Below are 17179 nucleotides of genomic sequence, written 5' to 3'. Positions count from 1 at the left end.
AACCTCGTCTAGTCCATGTCCTAACCCATGTAGTGGTAGTTGTAATTGCTTTGTTGTTTCCTGCAATATATAAACAACAACAACAACTAATCCTTTAGGAACTAATCTTATCCCCAAAAATAGTCTCTTTTATCAACCATATAGTTTGAATATAATTTAACTATATTTTAAGAACTTTAAGTTCACTAAAACCAATGAAATATTAAAAATATTATTTTAAAATATTCTTGAATTTTTAATTCTTTATAACAGTTACAAATTTTAGAAAACTTCATAAGTAAAAATATATAATAATTTCATTTACATATAACAACAATAAATTCGAATAGTTGACTATATATTACATAAATAGTCTAACATGCATTTAATATACGGTAACACAATGGGCCATTAGGTCTAAGTGACATTATGGAATCAAATCACTTCTCTAACATCCATGAAGGCAATATACGTTTTTTTCCAGATGAGGGATTTGAATTGTTTATTGGCTTTACCACATTATGTTCTTCATCTTCTGAACTAGTGCAATCAATGTACACAATCTCTTTTCGCTTATTAATTGGAAGTAATTTTGGTTTGTTTGCTTCAGAAATTTTTGCACTTTTCACATTATTTCTTATTTCTACTAAATCATTTATAAGTAAATCTAATTCACAGTCAGTTTCATCCTCCTTTAAACAACATAATTGTTTTTCCGCTGTCGCACTTGCGTGTATTAAATCATCATCAATATTCTCATCACTACTCCAAAGATCAATAGATTTCTTTCGTTTCATTTTGGAATTATAATTTTGCGCTATGTCATTTTCATTATTTATGACTGGAGATTGTGACATAGTAAAAATCTCCGTTTTAATGTCACAAAACTCTTGAGTTTCCTTTTCCGCTGTCGAACTTGCTTGTATTAAATCATCATCAATATTCTCATCACTACTCCAAAGATCTCGAGAGTTCTTTCGTTTCATTTTGGAATTATAATTTTGCGCTATGTCATTTTCATTATTCATGACTGGAGATTGTGACATAGTAAAAATCTCCGTTTTAATGTCACAAAAGTCTTGAGTTTCCTTTTCCGCTGTCGAACTTACTTGTATTAAATCATCATCAATATTCTCATCACTACTCCAAAGATCAATAGATTTTTTTCGTTTCATTTTGGATTTATTATTTTGCGCTAAGTCATTTTCATTATTCATAACCGGAGATTGTGACATAGTAAAAATCTCCGTGTTAATGTCACAAATGTCTTTAGGTTCTTTTTTAATAATACTTTCATTAATTAGTGAAGTATGTATACTGTCAGGTAAAACTATGTTTTGAATTTTATTTTTGGAATTATTATCATGAGTCGTGACAATTTTATTAAATTGTGTTGAAGTTTGCGTTTTATTAAAAGATTCTGTTTTAATGTCACAAACCTCCTGTAACAGAGGTTCTTCTTTAATAATAGTTTCACAAACTAATGCAGCATCACTTTTTGTTAGATATATAGTTTCGAGATCTTCATTTTTGAAACTATTTTTATGTATAATATTTTCATTGAGTTGTGCTGAAGTTTGCTGCATAGTTAAAGGAGGGGTTACAAAACTGTCTATATCAAGAGGTTTCTCTTTAGTATTTATTTCACATTCCACAAGTTTTTCATCATCGACATTAATCGCTTTTTCATTTAAATTCATATTAATCTGTTCGTTGTCAGTGAATTTTCTAACGCATTCCAATATTTCAAATCCAAAACGATCATATTTGGCTTCGTAAAATCCATCTAATTTACAAGCCTTGAGCTGTGTAAAATCTTTTGGTGCACATTCGACAATCTTATTTAAAGCTTTTTCAGATGCAATTATGTATGGCATTACGTTGAGATCACCAGCTAATTTTATGCGTAATCTATAAAAGAAAATATAAAAAATTATTATGAATGTTGTAAAAAACAAGTAAGTTTTTGGTTTATAAATATTGGAATTCTTTACTAAATCCTTTAATAGTGTAAATATCTTTTTGCAATAGCAATCAGTAAGAGAAATATCTGTCGCCTACCATTTACAGTAGATTAGATCACACCGGCGATCCAAAATGGTTCACTTAGGCTTTTCGGCCGATTGTGTTAGCGTTTAAGGAACAAGTTCAGAGGTTTAAAACCACCTTCAATCTTTGGCAAAGCTTAAGTGCTATTTTATGGGAGATCTTGCAGTTGACAAAGGTCTTCATAAAAGGAAGGCCGTAGTTTAGTAAGACGCTAATTGCTAGCCTTTATCAAACTGAAAAAATATTGTCACTTTAATTGGACGGACTCCAGAAGCGGCCTGGTCTACTTTTTGAAGCCATATGTCTGTATAAAGGACTAAATATAAATAACGCTCATCTGTTCTAACAAGGGCTACATCATAGTAACTCATCAGTACCGCAATTTTTCAATACTAACAAAGACAGAGAAATAACTTTGAGCACGATATCAAAACGTAGATTGGTATTAATAGATTGGAACAGCTACGAGTTCATTATTTTAACAGTATTATTTATGTTGTTAAAGACTTGTGAAAACCAATAAGATTAAATTAAAAGCTTTTATTTTTTATTCACATCAGCCTTTTTATTCTCCAACTAAAAGTTTTTTATTTGATTTGACACAAATTCTAAACAACATAAATAATATTATTAATTTATATTAAGTTATATTCTAAAGAATCTATTCCAGGAAACTAATCTTACCTTAGCAAAGCTTTCATTAGCTCAGTTTTTATATTTTCATCTTGAGGTTGTTTTGTAGATGTGAGTTGAGATGTAAGATGATTATTTATTTCATTATTGTTAATACTATATGCAATTGGCTTAAGATATTTCAGAACTTCTGCATATGGTTCAATTGTTATAGGACTTCGATATTCAGGCATCGTATCTAACCACTTTTCCGATTTCTCTGTTATATTTAACAGATTAAATACACCAAACATATAGTTTTTTTTTATATAATATATAAAATCTTGACTCTTTAAATTATCAATAACTGTTTTGTACCAGGCTTCTGATTTTCCGGCACCTTTGCCAAATAGAGTATGTTTCTTATATGAAGCGGAAAGTACTTTACTATTTGAGCCACGTAATATAAGTAAAACTTTATTAACACCAAAACGTCCACCCAAATCACGTAAAAGCTGTAACAATATTTCAGCATCACGTGTAATATTCAATTTGCCTTCTTCATCTAAACCATCATATACATTTCCATAATTTACTCCATTAATAGTTCTATTACAATTGTCACAACAGTTACGTCTATTTTGTAGAGTTTGTGTTTTGTCAGCAAAATATTCTAAAATAAATTTACGACGACAAGTCGTTATGCGCGTATATGAAATCATTTTTATAAAAAGATTTTCCATATGATTACTCTTGAGAATGCTGCAACCAGTTCCGAAACGTTGATGAGTCGTAAAATCTGAATTACAATAAAATAAAACACATTTAGCTTGAAGTCCATCACGCCCAGCTCGTCCAACCTAAAACCAAAAATATTAAAATTAAAACATCACATCACAATACAGACTACAAGACAAACCTCTTGATAATAGCGTTCCATATTTCTGGGCATACCGTAATGAACAACTAAACGTACATTAGGTTTATCAATGCCCATTCCGAAAGCCATTGTTGCAACAATGACACGTATTTCATCAGAAGAAAAGTCATGATGATTTTTATTTCTCTGTGTGAGGGTGAGACTACTATGATAATATCGACAATTTATATACTTTTGCAACTCTGTGACGACTTTTTCACAATAACGACGAGTATTACAATAAATTATGACAGAACCCTGTTTTTCTTCTGCCCACCTTATATAAATCCCCAAGTCAGACCAAATATCCTCTGTCCTATTTGATTTTGCACGCACTATAAATTCCAGATTTGGGCGGTCAAAACCACTACATAAAACTAAAGGATTTCTTAAGCCTAGCTGTGAACTGATATCTTGACGCACTGATAATGTTGCTGTCGCAGTTAAAGCCAGTATTGGTACATGTGGTACAGCAAGGCGCATCTGTTTAAGTTCACGATATTTATGGCGAAAGTCATGACCCCATTCGGAGATGCAGTGCGCTTCATCGACAGCAATTAGCACTAATTTATTACTTAACGAGCGCAAAAGACTCAAACCAAATTCGGTGGTAATATATTCAGGTGTTGTGTAAATAACATTAAAATTCGAAGCTAGTACGCGTGAGACAATAGTTTTGTCAGTTTGTGCGGATCCTAGCAAACAAGAACGCTCACGTATTAAATTCAATGCAGTGACTTGATCCTGCATTAATGATATGAGCGGCGAGACAACAAGACTAATTTTGTTAGAGTAAATAGCTGGAAATTGGTATGTTAATGACTTTCCATAACCTGTTGCAACAATAGCACAAATATCTCTACTTTCATTTAATATAGAATTGATTATTGTCCATTGTATGGTACGAAAACCAGTGTGGCCAAACTCTGTTAACAAACAATCTAAATAATTATTAGGCACATTGCTTACTGTGGATAATTGCGACTGAGTTGTGAAGTCATCGTGAGTGGATTTTTCTTCTCCTACGCTCGTTTTAATATCAGTTGTCCTACTTATCTTTTTATTTACTTCAATTGAAGTGGATTGCACATCCGAACAATTTGTAGACATTGAAGTTGTCTCTAATGGTTTTGCATCAGTTAATAATGATTTTAATTGATTTGGTCTTGTCGTAGTTACGACTGTATCAATAGGCTTTCCGTGTATATCAATTTGTATATATTGTGTTTGCCCCTGAAATTTACTAATAAAGGCTGTCTCCATCGCCTTTTTGTTTATATCATTTAGTTTGGATTTGTGCAGCGTCTGAATTTTACAAGTTAAGCCTGCCTTAAGCGCCTGAAGTTTATTATTTAAGGCTGCCTCATTCATTTTCCAACTTAAATCACTTGATATGGATGGCATTTGCGCTTGACAACTTGTACTAGCTGTAGCTCTCTCAATCGTCTGCCTACTCGGTACGGATTGTATTTGCACCTGACTTATCCTAGTTCCAGCTGTTTCAAACGTGTTTCTTCTAACATTATTTGGTACGGATTGTATTTGCGCCTGACGACTTGCACTAGCTTCAGCTGTTTCAATCGTCTTTCTATTTACATCACCTGGTATGTTTTGTATTTGCGCTTGACGACTTGTACTAGCTGTGGCTGTTTCTATCGTCTGTCTACTTAAATCAATCGGCATGGAGTGTATTTGCACCTGACGACTTGTACTAGCTGTGGCTGTTTCTATCGTCTGTCTACTTACATCATTCGGTATGGAGTGTATTTGCATCTGACGACTTGTACTAGCTGCAGCTGTTTCAAACATGTTTCTGTTTACATTCTTTGGTATGGATTGTATTTGCGCCTGACGACTTGTACTAGCTGTGGCTGTTTCTATCGTTTTTCCATTTACATCACTTGGTAAGGATTGTATTTGCTTCTGACTTTTACTAGTTCCGGCTGTTTCAAACGTGTTTCTGCTTACATTATTTGGTATGGATTGTATTTGCGCCTGACGACTTGCACTTGCTTCAGCTATCTCAATCGTCTTTCTATTTACATCACTTGGTATGGTTTGTATTTGCGCTTGACGACTTGTACTAGCTGCAGCTGTTTCAAACGTGTTTCTGTTTACATTCTTTGGTATGGATTGTATTTGCGCCTGACGACTTGCACTAGCTTCAGCTGTTTCAATCGTCTTTCTATTTACATCACTTGGTATGGTTTGTATTTGCGCTTGACGACTTGTACTAGCTGCAGCTGTCTCAGTCCACTTTCTACTTATATCACTTAATAATGATTGTATTTTCATCTGATGACTTGTACTAGCTGCAGCTGTCTCAATCGTGTTTCTTTTTACATCACTTGGTATGGAGTGTATTTGCGCCTGACGACTTGCACTTGCTTCAGCTATCTCAATCGTCTTTCTATTTACATCACTTGGTATGGTTTGTATTTGCGCTTGACGACTTGTACTAGCTGCAGCTGTCTCAGTCCACTTTCTACATACATCACTTAATATTGATTGTATTTGCGCCTGACGACTTGTACTAGCTGTGGCTGTTTCAATCGTCTTTCCATTTACATCACTTGGTATGGAGTGTATTTGCGCTTGACGACTTGTACTAGCTTTGGCTGTTTCAATCGTCTTTCTATTTACATCACTTGGTATGGTTTGTATTTGCGCTTGACGACTTGTACTAGCTGCAGCTGTCTCAGTCCACTTTCTACATACATCACTTAATATTGATTTTATTTGCGCCTGACGACTTGTACTAGCTGTGGCTGTTTCAATCGTCTTTCCATTTACATCACTTGGTAAGGATTGTATTTGCGTCTGACTTTTTCTAGTTCCGGTTGATTCAAACGTCTTTCTGTTTACATTATTTGGCAGGGAATGGAATTGCTTCTGACTGTAATTTGTTGTATTACTATTCATTGGCTCTATGTGTACATTAGTAGAAAATGATTGCTGTTGTGCCCGTTCCACTGTAGTTGCAACCTCTTCAATAGGATTATTGGGCACATGACTCAGTATTACCTGTTCTCGCGTTTTTTCACTGACATTGTGTGATTCACTATCGGAATCAGACTCATATTCTATTATTATAGTTTTCTTTTTAATTTTTTTTCTATTCATTTTACATCAATTTTATTTATAAAAGATTGTATTTTATTTATTTACTTTAAAAAAAAAACAACATCACAGATAAATTTGAATATCAGCAAAAAATCAAAACGCACAGAGTTGCATTTATGCAAAATAATTTGCAATTTATTTTGCAATGCTTAGGAAGTTTAAATTAATCGTGACTTATTTAATTATAATAATTAAAATGTAATATAAAACACAATTGTTATATATATATAAAGTTTGCACAAATGAATGTTCTTGTTTTTTTTCAAAAATTAATATTCTTAAATTTGATTTATTCATACACGTTAATAACACTGGCTGATTTTAAGTATCTTAAATTTCACATATTTTGTATAATTTTTAATATTACATATTATTTGAAACAAATACATGAATCCTTGTAAAATTATTAAAAAATTCCATTAAACAGCACGCTACTACACTTTATTCGTACTGATCGACATAATGTTGGGAAAATAATATTCTCATACTAATATTTTGCCACCATAAATTAACCAATTTTATGTTTTTCGGTAGCGATAAGAGGATTAAATTTATAATTCTTTGAAATTATGTTCTTTATTTGCAATAGCCAACAATATAATAACCAATATAGTAATTCACTAAAAGAAAATTGTATTAGATAGCTTCAATATAGTCTAAAAATTATTCATAAGTTTTATCAGTTTCCTAGATTAAACAATTGTTCCTTGATAAAATGATACGATTATTATTTTTTAACAATTATATGTTTCTTGTTAGCGATAAGAGGATTAAATTTATAATTCTTTGAAATTATATTCTTTATATGCAATAACCAACAACATAATAACCAATAAAGATATGGTAATTTACTGAAAGAAAAATTTGTATTAGATAGCTTCAATATAATCGAAAAATCATTCATAAGTAGTTTATATCAGTTTCCAAGATTCAATAATTGTTCGTTGATAAAATGTTACGATTGTTTTTTTTTAACAAAACATCTGTGCCGTGTATATATGTATTAGGTCTTCGTATTAATCGATAAAAGTAAATTCACACTGTCACACATTTATGCACCTGCTCATTTATGTTCATTATTAAAATGTTCACATTAAAATAAGCTAATTTATGCAACTGATAGAACTTTTATATATTTCACTTAATATATATCACACAATATATAATTATATATATAATTGATCATCGGTAGTGATTTACTTTGATACGTAGTACATATATTTGAACATGATAAGATCACTGGATATAGACCGCAAATAGCAACTTAAGTTAGTTGATGATAAATAAGTATATTAGAATATGATGAAATACAGATCGACATAGATATGATTACTTGACATAGATTGGTCTGAAATTGGTTAATATTATATATGTTTATTTAAATATACCGTCGACAACAGCAGTTCACGTGTTAGATTAAATATATATGTATATAATGTGGTACGAATTTCGTTGGCATTGTATATAAGGGGAAGTATATAAATTAGCTTTGACCGAACTAAAATTTAAATACTCTTATCTCAGTTAATAAAAATTATCTAATAAAGACTTTAAGCGCTATAAATATACATAAATCAAAATAATAAAATTAAATTTGTCGATAAAGTTCTTAAGAATTTTGTTTAGCTTTGCTTATATTTGAGAGAAATTCTTAAAATTAATCTAAATTTAAAAAAAAAAATAGAATCTAAATACAGAGATTTTATTTAATTAAAGAAACAAGTTAGAAATCCTTGTTAAAAGTAATCTCTACTAATCAGGTTTCTAAGTTCGCAAATGAAGGCGTTATCTAATAAGGGCCCATATTTATCTCATTACGAAAACCTGAAATTGGTAGGTTTATACATAATAGTTTAATAAATTTAGAAGGAAATTCTTCAACAACAATAATTTCAGGGTATTAATATAGTTTCAGTGTTTCACAATGAAAATTTGTTTAGATTTTTTTAATAATAGTTTTTAAAGAACTTTTGTTTAACTAGTACATCTAATGGATATCGAATCACTTGTTTTTTATTTCACATATACTATATATAATTATAAATATATAAAATCAATCATTTATATATCAAATACCCTCACTTTTAATCAACGGTTCCAATTCTATTTCACAAACCATAAGATATCTAATGCTGAGAAGCTTCGATTTAAGAATGGATTTAAGTGAAGTCATCTATTATGAGCAGGTGAGAGGCACTTTCGTCATCCTCACCACATTTTATAGTTGCTAACTAAAGTTTTTTACGTTATAATTATTCATAATATATTTTTACAAAAAAAAAAAAGAATAATCAAAAAACTAACAATCAATACTTTTTGACCTAATCGTTTTTTTTTTGTTTTGTTTAGTGCTATCACTTATATATACAGATTATATATAATTGCAATTGAAGGTATCTTGCTTAATTGATTTAAACTTTAAAATGCATAATAAAATAATCAAATCAAATCATTTTGTAAACTAACTCGAACCTCTTTTCTGCCTTCCCACAAACAGCAAACAACCTAGCCCTCACACCGCGACGTTCATTATCTGCAAAAAAATAAGTTTGTTTTAACTGTGTACGTATATATTTTTAATCTAAATAAAAAATAATTGTTATTTTAATACAATATATCGTGATTACTAAATTCTCTGAACTTTATTCAAATTCATGTATCATGTATGTATATGTGTATGTATACTTGTATATAAAAAGAATAAACACAATTTCATTGCAATTTCTACAATACGTAATTAAATACGGGGCCATCCTGTTCGTTTGTGCCACGATTCGATGAACCGGAAGATTTGTTTGAGCCATGAGCGATGGTCATTTGATTGGTCTGATGTATAACCGATGTGATGTCGCTTTGCGATGCTGATATATCCTTACTGGTTAGCACATCTGAACTGCTTGAGCCGGATGAGATGTGGCGTTCTGTGATACCGTATTGTATTGGCTGATAGCCGTGACTGGGATTATATGTGGCTGAGTATGGCATATATATTGGGGGATTTGGCAGCGGACCAATATCGCTAGTAATACTCTCCGTATCGGCATGGCTTAGATTTGATCGACAATTGGGATTGCGTTCCTCGTTAACTACATAATAGCATTGCTCTGAGAATGTCAGTTTGTTGACGGTATGTTTGATGTAATTATTTCTTAACATTGCCGATACAATACGTCTTGCTTCTCTGCGATCCTGTACATCTTCTACATTTTCTAGCACCCAATTAACAGCATCAGCTCCGATAAATGCATTTGGTATGGTAATTTTCAGCCACATACGATCACGTATTTCAAGTCCGCTATCAGGTTTCGTCATTGCTTTAACGATTTCTTCCAAATTATTTTGATCGAGACGCTCTTTAATTGGTTCCGGTATATCGGGTATAATACTGTCATGTGAAGTTAAAGCCTGTGTGTGAGCAACCCATGCACCTGGATCGATAGGTCGTACTGGCTCTGTGCGTGGTATGGTGAAATAACCTTTAGGATTTGGATCCCAGCATTTGGCAACCACCAATTTGATTGGGCCTGGTTTTTGTACAACTTCTCTCAGCACACGTACAGCCTCATCGTTTGTCATGTTTTCAAAATTTACGTCATTTACTTGTAGTATCATATCGCCTGGTTCAATTCGTCCATCTAAAGCAACAGCGCCACCTTTCATAATACTGCCGACATAAATGCCACCATCACCGCCACGATTCGATTGACCAACAATTGAAATGCCCAAAAAATTAACTGCTTCCATATTTATTGAAACAGTTATTATATTGAGAGACATTGTAGAGTCAGTTATGGAGGAGTAACTCGATGTGCGTGACATGCTAGGCGCTCGTTTTTTGCGTCTTTGCGGTTTTTTGCGTACCTGCAAGCGTTGCACGCTGCTATAATCTGTCATATCACGGTCAAGCGTTATCTCAGATTCAGTGCCGAATAGACTTGTCGAGTCTAAATCGCTTGAAAGCACCGATGCAGATTGATATGTAAGCGGTGGTTGCATCATTTGATTTGTAATAACACCTCCACCAACTACAATTCCACCACCCATGCCACCCATATTACCACCGACCATTTTGGGCTGTTGCTGATTGCGTATATTGCTGCGAATCTCGATTTCGCTAGGTGGTACTTCTGAGCAATTGTCCGATTGATTTGTACCGTCAGCGGACACAAGCCAAGATACTACACGCCCATTAAAACATGGCAAAATTGTCGAATCATCTGCAATTTCCTCTTTCACTACACCGAAATCTGCGTCCATTGATTTGAAAAAGTATTTGTAGTTGTTATTTTGTTTGTTGAGCACCATTTTAAAATCTTTTAGAGTTACTTGCGCACTTGGAATGGGGATCTTCACTAGGTAGGGGGTGGTTTCATCGTCAATGTGATAAATGACTTTGGTCTCTTGCCCACTGTTTTTATCAGCATCCATAATTAAATTCGTTATTAATTTTTTATTCTCAACTAAAAAGTGCTACACTACGTTTTCTGTTACGAATTAATTGCTTTTCAAGCGTTTTTCACGAACGAAGCTTCAAGAAAAATCTTTTTTTTTTTTGGGTTGGGTTGCGGCCTCCTCGCACCTCCATTCAGCAAAGACTTTGTAGGTACATGTTTTGTTATTGCACACCCATTTAAAGTGTTTCACATTGAAAAAACATGCAATTTATTTTATTTCAACTTATTTCGTACAATTTTCTTTATGTTTTTTAAACTTTTTCAATTATTTACAATTGCTTTTCTACTAATTAATTGATGCAAAAATGCGCAGACAACGACAATGGAAAAAAGCAGCAAAACTATTTGACATTCCGAACGTTCCACATGTGGAATTCCGAGAGTATAACGAAAGAGTACTGGAATGTATGTTTACCAAAGTACAATTTTTTTTATTTGAAATCCACTTCCAGTATAGATTGGAAGCCGAAGCAATTATAAAAATATACAAAATTTTATATTTTATAATTAATTAATTAATGCATATTTATTAAGGCGTAACATGCTAATTAGTTTATAACTAATTTAGTTATTAGATATTTTGTTAGTTAATTAAATATTGTAAGGCGAATACAGCAATTAACTACAAGAAAAAAGCACTTAGCGTATGGCAAAATAGACTCATAGCTGGAAATCTAGCATTAGCATATTATTTTTTGTGTTTATCCATTTTTCCGTATGTAATTTGAATTTTTTTTTATATGAAAAAGTAAATGTACAATTTGTTTCTTGAATAGTATTTTTACGGCAGTATATAATTGCGTAAAGTATATGGTATACAACTATACTATCTAGTTTATAATATACTTACACTATATAGTTTGTATAAAAAATGCATACAAGAATATCGGGACCTAAAATACTACCACTACAGAAATAGTATTTATTTGACTTCAACGAAAATGAATGATATTTATGAAAATCACATCTTAATGCTTATTTTTCGAACCCATTTTGATTCGAAAATTTTAGAAGGCTTTGCTCCTTTTGTTAGTTGAAAAATAAAGTAGATTATCAGGACATACAAGATCTAAAATGCTACCACTATGGAAGTAGTACTTATTTAACTTTAACGAAAATGAATGATACTTAAGATAATCACGATCTCATGCTTATATTTTCGAACCTATTTTAATTCGATAAAATCAAAAGGCTTCTCCCCTTTTATTAGTTGAAAATATCGGGCCATGCAAGACCAAAAATGCTACCAGCACGAAAGTAACAGTTATTTGCCTTGAACGAAAATTAGAACTATGTATTTATGAAAATAACGTTCGTATGCTTATATTTTTGAACCCATTTTTAGTCGATGATAGCTAATTATAGGTACATAGCTCTCTTGTAATGAAACACCTAATTGTCATATATGAATACATCTATTCTTGATGTGTGCCACAAACGCAGCTCTACTTCTTATGACAACATCAATCTGTTGTCCCATTTAAATCTATATAAAAAATTCCGACCTATTGATTTATAACAATAACCAGAAAATGAATGGATTGACACAAAATTAAGTACCTAGACATAATTATTAGACTCTTTCTGACAAAGCTATTGACAAATAATAATTCTCATTAATCAGTACATAGTTCATTTATATAATTACTATATATAATTACTTCATGGATTGTTTAGAATGTCATAAAAAGAACATGAAAGAATTTCGAACCTACAGGAAAACTTAACACTGTGACCCTAGTAATCTGTTGTTATATTCTTTATTACCGCACGGTTTTTTCTCTGTATCAGAAAAAAGATTTTTAAGACGGAGTTCCTAACTGCTACTTGATGTTAAAAACGTCTCATTGTAGGGAACATTCAATCAAAAACCTTGATGCCTTTTGTTCTGTTAAAATCAATTGTTAGCTCAAACGTCATAATGCTATTCCTTATTAATATTTCAGTACATTATCTCAACAATATATGGAATATATGGAAATTATGAAAATTAGGTGAAAAAATTTACTCAACTCATGGTGAGTATATAGTATAATAGATTTTAATTTGTTGTATATATTCTATTTTTTGTTATTTATCAGTGGAAAGCAATAAGACTTGAATCCAATAAAACCACTTCTCAGGAATATAAAACCGACAAATTTCAGCTATTGGTCGGTAAAGAGTCCAATGTTGAAACCCTATTCTAGTAATCAAGTGTATAGTAAACCTTACAATTATTGCTTAGTCTGATGAAGTGATAAAAAATAGTCTAGTCAAGGCGCAAAGAGGGGTTTTGAAGAAACCTCGCAGTTAATAGAGAGTAAAAGTGCTCAGGTGCACTGACTCAACTAGCCTCAAAATAATAATAGAAGTAAGGCTTAGCATTTAATCAATAAATATATATAAGAAAGATTTGTGTACAACTGAAACTATTAGGATGTTAACTATTAGGATATTAGGATGTAGAAGTAAACCGAAATTACAGAAAAGACATTTATTTGAATAATAAATGTATAATCTATAATAATAAATTGAATAATAATAAACGTATTGTATTGTAATATATCTTTTCCTTATTTGCATAACTAATTTTTGCTATATTACTTGCTTAATGTAATTCCAATAACAAGTGTAAAAGGTTAGATTCCACTTTTTCGGACTTTGTACATGGTTGTAATCGCAAATCTCTAATAATTCTTCGTACAAAATGAAATTTTCTACCAATTTAAGTTAATATAAAAAATATTTTGCAAATAATTTAATATTTTTTAAATATTCTCACAAGAAATAATATTTTCATACCTGATCAATATACACAAAAATTAATGTATAATATTTTATCTTAGATAAAATTAAGTTCCATTGTTTTGTTTTGTATGTATACTTCTTTTGTGTACCAAAAATACGATCAATAAATTCCACAATTAAACTGTTGCAGCTCGCAGTACAACACAGACATTGTTTACCGGTTGCAATTGATATAAGTTTTTTGAAATTTTTTAAAAATTAATATATTTCATTGTTAAAGTTAAAGGAGAAGAATGTTAACAGCTCGACTCTTAGGTATGTAATTATTAAACAATTGTTGTTTATTAATTATATTAAAAAGTGTTAGTTACACATAGAGAAGTCCAAAGTTCAAATATATTATCCGAATGATTTTATAAAAACAATTATTGCTTCATTTGTGGATTATTATTAAAAAGACTAGAGTTTACTTTCAGTTACAAAAATGGCTATGCCAAGTAATGTGCTTATACGCAATTTATGCTCTGCCGCGCAAGCAAAGGTGAAGCATCACAATAGTTTCAAGACCTTGCAAATAACTACACCGAAACCATTTGTCTTCCATGTAGAGCTGCACAGACCCAAACGGTACAATGCCTTCAGCAAGGAAATGTGGATGTCAGTAAATAAAATAATTTTTCTTTATATCAAATAATATTTTTTTTAATCTAATTAAATTAAATTAAAGTGAAATTAAGAACTGCTTTGACGAGTTGGCTGTCGACCCCGATTGCCGTGCAATCGTCGTATCTGGAGCTGGAAAACACTTTACTGCAGGTATAGCTCAAGCAAAAAATATAAAAGTTGAAAGATTTTATAATTGAAAAATATTCTAGGCATTGATTTGACTGATGTGATTAGTTTGGGAACTGAAATGAGTGATGTAGATGACGTAGCACGTAAAGGAATGATTCTAGGTCGTACAATTAAATTATATCAAGTATGTTTATTTATTATTGTGGTTTTATATATTATACTAATTGATTTTTTTCGCAGGAATCCATGAGTGCATTGGAAAATTGTCCAAAACCTGTCATAGTTGCAGTCCATTCCGCTTGCATTGGCGCTGGCGTTGATTTAATAACTGCAGCCGATATACGTTACTGCACGACGGATGCATTTTTCCAAGTGAAAGAAGTCGACATTGGCATGGCTGCTGATGTGGGTAGTTTACAACGTTTTCCCAAGGCAATTGGCAGCCAATCCTTAGCGCGTGAGTTATGTTACACAGGCAGACGTTTTGAGAGCAGTGAAGCAAACAGTTGTGGGCTCGTTAGCAAAGTATTTCCAGACAAAGATCATATGTTACAGAGCGCTTTAGAATTGGCAAACAATATAGCTGAGAAAAGTCCGATAGCTGTGCAAGCTACAAAAGCAAATGTAGTTTACTCACAGAGTAGACCAAATCAAGATGGATTAGATCAAATCGTAAGTTTTTACTGAAGTTTATAAGATTCATATTTTATTAATAAATTCTTCTTGTTAATAGCGTGAAATGAATAAATTATATTTGCAATCTGAGGACTTTGTAAATGCGGCCAGTGCTCAATTAACAAAAGGAGAAAAGCCAATATTCTCGAAACTATAAATTATTAAAAAAATCTTAATTTTTATAATAAATGCACGTGAAATAAATTTACAACTGATTTTTTAATTAGACATCAATTTTTTTTTTAACATAATATTTACCAACTAAACATGTTAGATTTAACAATTACTAAAAGCTAAAATTAAAACTTAATTAAGATTATGTGTACTTTTAACTAAAGTCTATTAAAAAGTAGGAAAAGTGATTTAAAAACTTTTTTTATGGATTCAAATTAAAACAAAATATAAACTAGATTATGACTACTTTAAACTGAATTCAGTTAAAAAATGGGAAAAGCAATTTAAACATAATTTTTATGGATTCAAATTACAAAAAATATAAATTAGTTTATGCCTACTTTCAACTGAAGTCAATTAGGAAGTAGGAAAAGAGATTTTAAAACTATTTTTATAGATTCCAATCAATGTGCCACGAAAGTAACAACATGCAAATGAAAGGATTTTCATATACAAATCACAAGCACTCGAACATTCTTTTGTTTTTCAATGCAACATTTGTGTGATTCTTTCCATATTTATTGAATATATTGAATGAGAGCCAATGAGATTGCGATCTTTTAAAGCAATTTGCAGTTCTCTTAACGTAATCAATGTAGTTCTCGGAGGTGTACTAAAAATACAAAAGGAAATCTGTTATAAATAAAACAAACTGAGTAAGAAATGAATTCACATACACTTCTTCACAAGCTGCCAAGAATACCACATCATCGTTCGGTCTTTGTGTAACACTAGGTGATGTAATTCGCTTATCTAGGTACAAAGGTGTATCATCTAATTTTTGCCGAGTAACAGTGTTACGCAATGATGGGTCTCGTAGCGTTGCACCCACATCATAGTAAAAGGAACCATCTGCCGTTGATTTATAATGCTTCAGTTTCATTATAATACCAGAAAGAAGATTCTTTAAAAATATTTGTATAGCATTTATCATACATTCGGCGACGTTGTCATCAACATTAACAAGACCAACTTCCCATGCACCAATCATTAAACGGCCAAGCATAAATGCCGGATCAGGCAAGAACATTTCCTGACGACAATAACGCTGTGTTGGCCACATTTGTAAATTGGCTTCAGTGCCCGAAGGCGGACGTAAAGTTTCTGTATTATTAGTTTTAATGAAATCTAAAATATCTTGTTGTTCAAAACCAAAACGATCACGGGAACTTCGTTTTCGTTTACGACTCTTGCTACTACTACTTGAAGTCGATGTATTGGCACCAGTTTGTTGTTGCTGCTGTGTGCCCATTGACGGCGGCGGAGGTGGTGGCATTTGATAAGCATCCATTTTATTAAGCATTGCTAAAAAAAATCGATTGTGCAAATGCATTTGTTCAGGTGTGAAAAATTTTCTTGATTCTGTGTCGAATTCTTCCTTTGTCCATTTGTGACGGAACCACATTTTCATATTGCTCGTATACTTCGCCCAAACATTATCGCTAACCGCGGCTATTAATGCATTTTTTGTCACAAGTACTTTATCGTTCAATTCTGTACCAGCACTCATTTTTATTGTTATTAAATAAACCAACTATTGAATTTATTATTAATCGAAAAGGCTTTTGCTCAATGTATCCTAAAAGTAATATAAACAATATAATGTCATTTGGCAAATATCGTACCAAACGAACGAAATGTCAAAATTTTTGCAACAATGCCAGCGAAT

General features: G+C 31.7%; 4 protein-coding genes across 6 annotated transcripts; 1 reads left to right on the top strand and 3 right to left on the bottom strand.

The window, feature by feature from the left end:
• Positions 1-411: 411 nt before the first annotated feature.
• LOC119670666 (Werner syndrome ATP-dependent helicase homolog) lies at positions 412-6708 on the bottom strand. Of its 2 annotated transcripts, XM_038081030.1 has the most exons (4): positions 6238-6708; positions 3560-5340; positions 2713-3500; positions 412-1890 (listed from the first exon to the last, which is right to left on the bottom strand). In XM_038081030.1, the coding sequence occupies exons 1-4, from the start codon at positions 6680-6682 to the stop codon at positions 420-422; spliced, it is 4485 nt and encodes a 1494-aa protein (XP_037936958.1). In that variant the 5' UTR covers positions 6683-6708; the 3' UTR covers positions 412-419. The 2 variants fall into 2 exon arrangements, with proteins under 2 accessions (XP_037936958.1, XP_037936957.1); XM_038081029.1 differs by having other exon boundaries at positions 3560-6708.
• A 2562-nt stretch (positions 6709-9270) lies between these two features.
• LOC119670670 (segment polarity protein dishevelled-like) lies at positions 9271-11490 on the bottom strand. The gene has a single exon (XM_038081034.1). The coding sequence runs from the start codon at positions 11108-11110 to the stop codon at positions 9407-9409; it is 1704 nt and encodes a 567-aa protein (XP_037936962.1). The 5' UTR covers positions 11111-11490; the 3' UTR covers positions 9271-9406.
• Positions 11491-14022: 2532 nt separating this feature from the next.
• On the top strand, positions 14023-15541 carry LOC119670673 (delta(3,5)-Delta(2,4)-dienoyl-CoA isomerase, mitochondrial-like). 2 transcript variants are annotated; one of them, XM_038081039.1, is made up of 6 exons: positions 14023-14181; positions 14343-14523; positions 14594-14682; positions 14742-14845; positions 14902-15333; positions 15395-15541. In XM_038081039.1, exons 1-6 carry the CDS (start codon positions 14160-14162, stop codon positions 15491-15493), a joined length of 927 nt encoding a protein of 308 aa, XP_037936967.1. In that variant the 5' UTR covers positions 14023-14159; the 3' UTR covers positions 15494-15541. The 2 variants fall into 2 exon arrangements, with proteins under 2 accessions (XP_037936967.1, XP_037936968.1); XM_038081040.1 differs by having other exon boundaries at positions 14330-14523.
• Positions 15542-15795: 254 nt separating this feature from the next.
• Positions 15796-17092, bottom strand: LOC119670671 (transcriptional adapter 1-like). Its single transcript, XM_038081035.1, has 2 exons — positions 16188-17092; positions 15796-16123 (listed from the first exon to the last, which is right to left on the bottom strand). The coding sequence occupies exons 1-2, from the start codon at positions 17018-17020 to the stop codon at positions 15997-15999; spliced, it is 960 nt and encodes a 319-aa protein (XP_037936963.1). The 5' UTR covers positions 17021-17092; the 3' UTR covers positions 15796-15996.
• Between the last annotated feature and the right edge of the window lie 87 nt (positions 17093-17179).

Source organism: Teleopsis dalmanni, chromosome 1, assembly GCF_002237135.1.
Source record: "Teleopsis dalmanni isolate 2A chromosome 1, ASM223713v2, whole genome shotgun sequence".
Classification (NCBI taxonomy): domain Eukaryota; kingdom Metazoa; phylum Arthropoda; class Insecta; order Diptera; family Diopsidae; genus Teleopsis; species Teleopsis dalmanni.
Note: the sequence above shows the minus strand (reverse complement) of the source record. Positions and strands in the feature narration are given on the sequence as shown.

Excerpts from the sequence above, each read along its gene's own strand:
- LOC119670666 (XM_038081029.1), bottom strand. The coding sequence starts at position 6,682 with ATGAATAGAAAAAAAATTAAAAAGAAAACTATAATAATAGAATATGAG. Across the intron at positions 3,501-3,559 it reads TGGAACGCTATTATCAAGAG|GTTGGACGAGCTGGGCGTGA; the intron begins GTTTGTCTTGTA and ends TTTTGGTTTTAG. Across the intron at positions 1,891-2,712 it reads CTAATGAAAGCTTTGCTAAG|ATTACGCATAAAATTAGCTG; the intron begins GTAAGATTAGTT and ends TTTCTTTTATAG.
- LOC119670670 (XM_038081034.1), bottom strand. The coding sequence starts at position 11,110 with ATGGATGCTGATAAAAACAGTGGGCAAGAGACCAAAGTCATTTATCAC.
- LOC119670673 (XM_038081039.1), top strand. The coding sequence starts at position 14,160 with ATGTTAACAGCTCGACTCTTAG. Across the intron at positions 14,182-14,342 it reads GTTAACAGCTCGACTCTTAG|TTACAAAAATGGCTATGCCA; the intron begins GTATGTAATTAT and ends GTTTACTTTCAG. Across the intron at positions 14,846-14,901 it reads GTACAATTAAATTATATCAA|GAATCCATGAGTGCATTGGA; the intron begins GTATGTTTATTT and ends TTTTTTTCGCAG.
- LOC119670671 (XM_038081035.1), bottom strand. The coding sequence starts at position 17,020 with ATGAGTGCTGGTACAGAATTGAACGATAAAGTACTTGTGACAAAAAAT. Across the intron at positions 16,124-16,187 it reads TTGGCAGCTTGTGAAGAAGT|TACACCTCCGAGAACTACAT; the intron begins GTATGTGAATTC and ends TTGTATTTTTAG.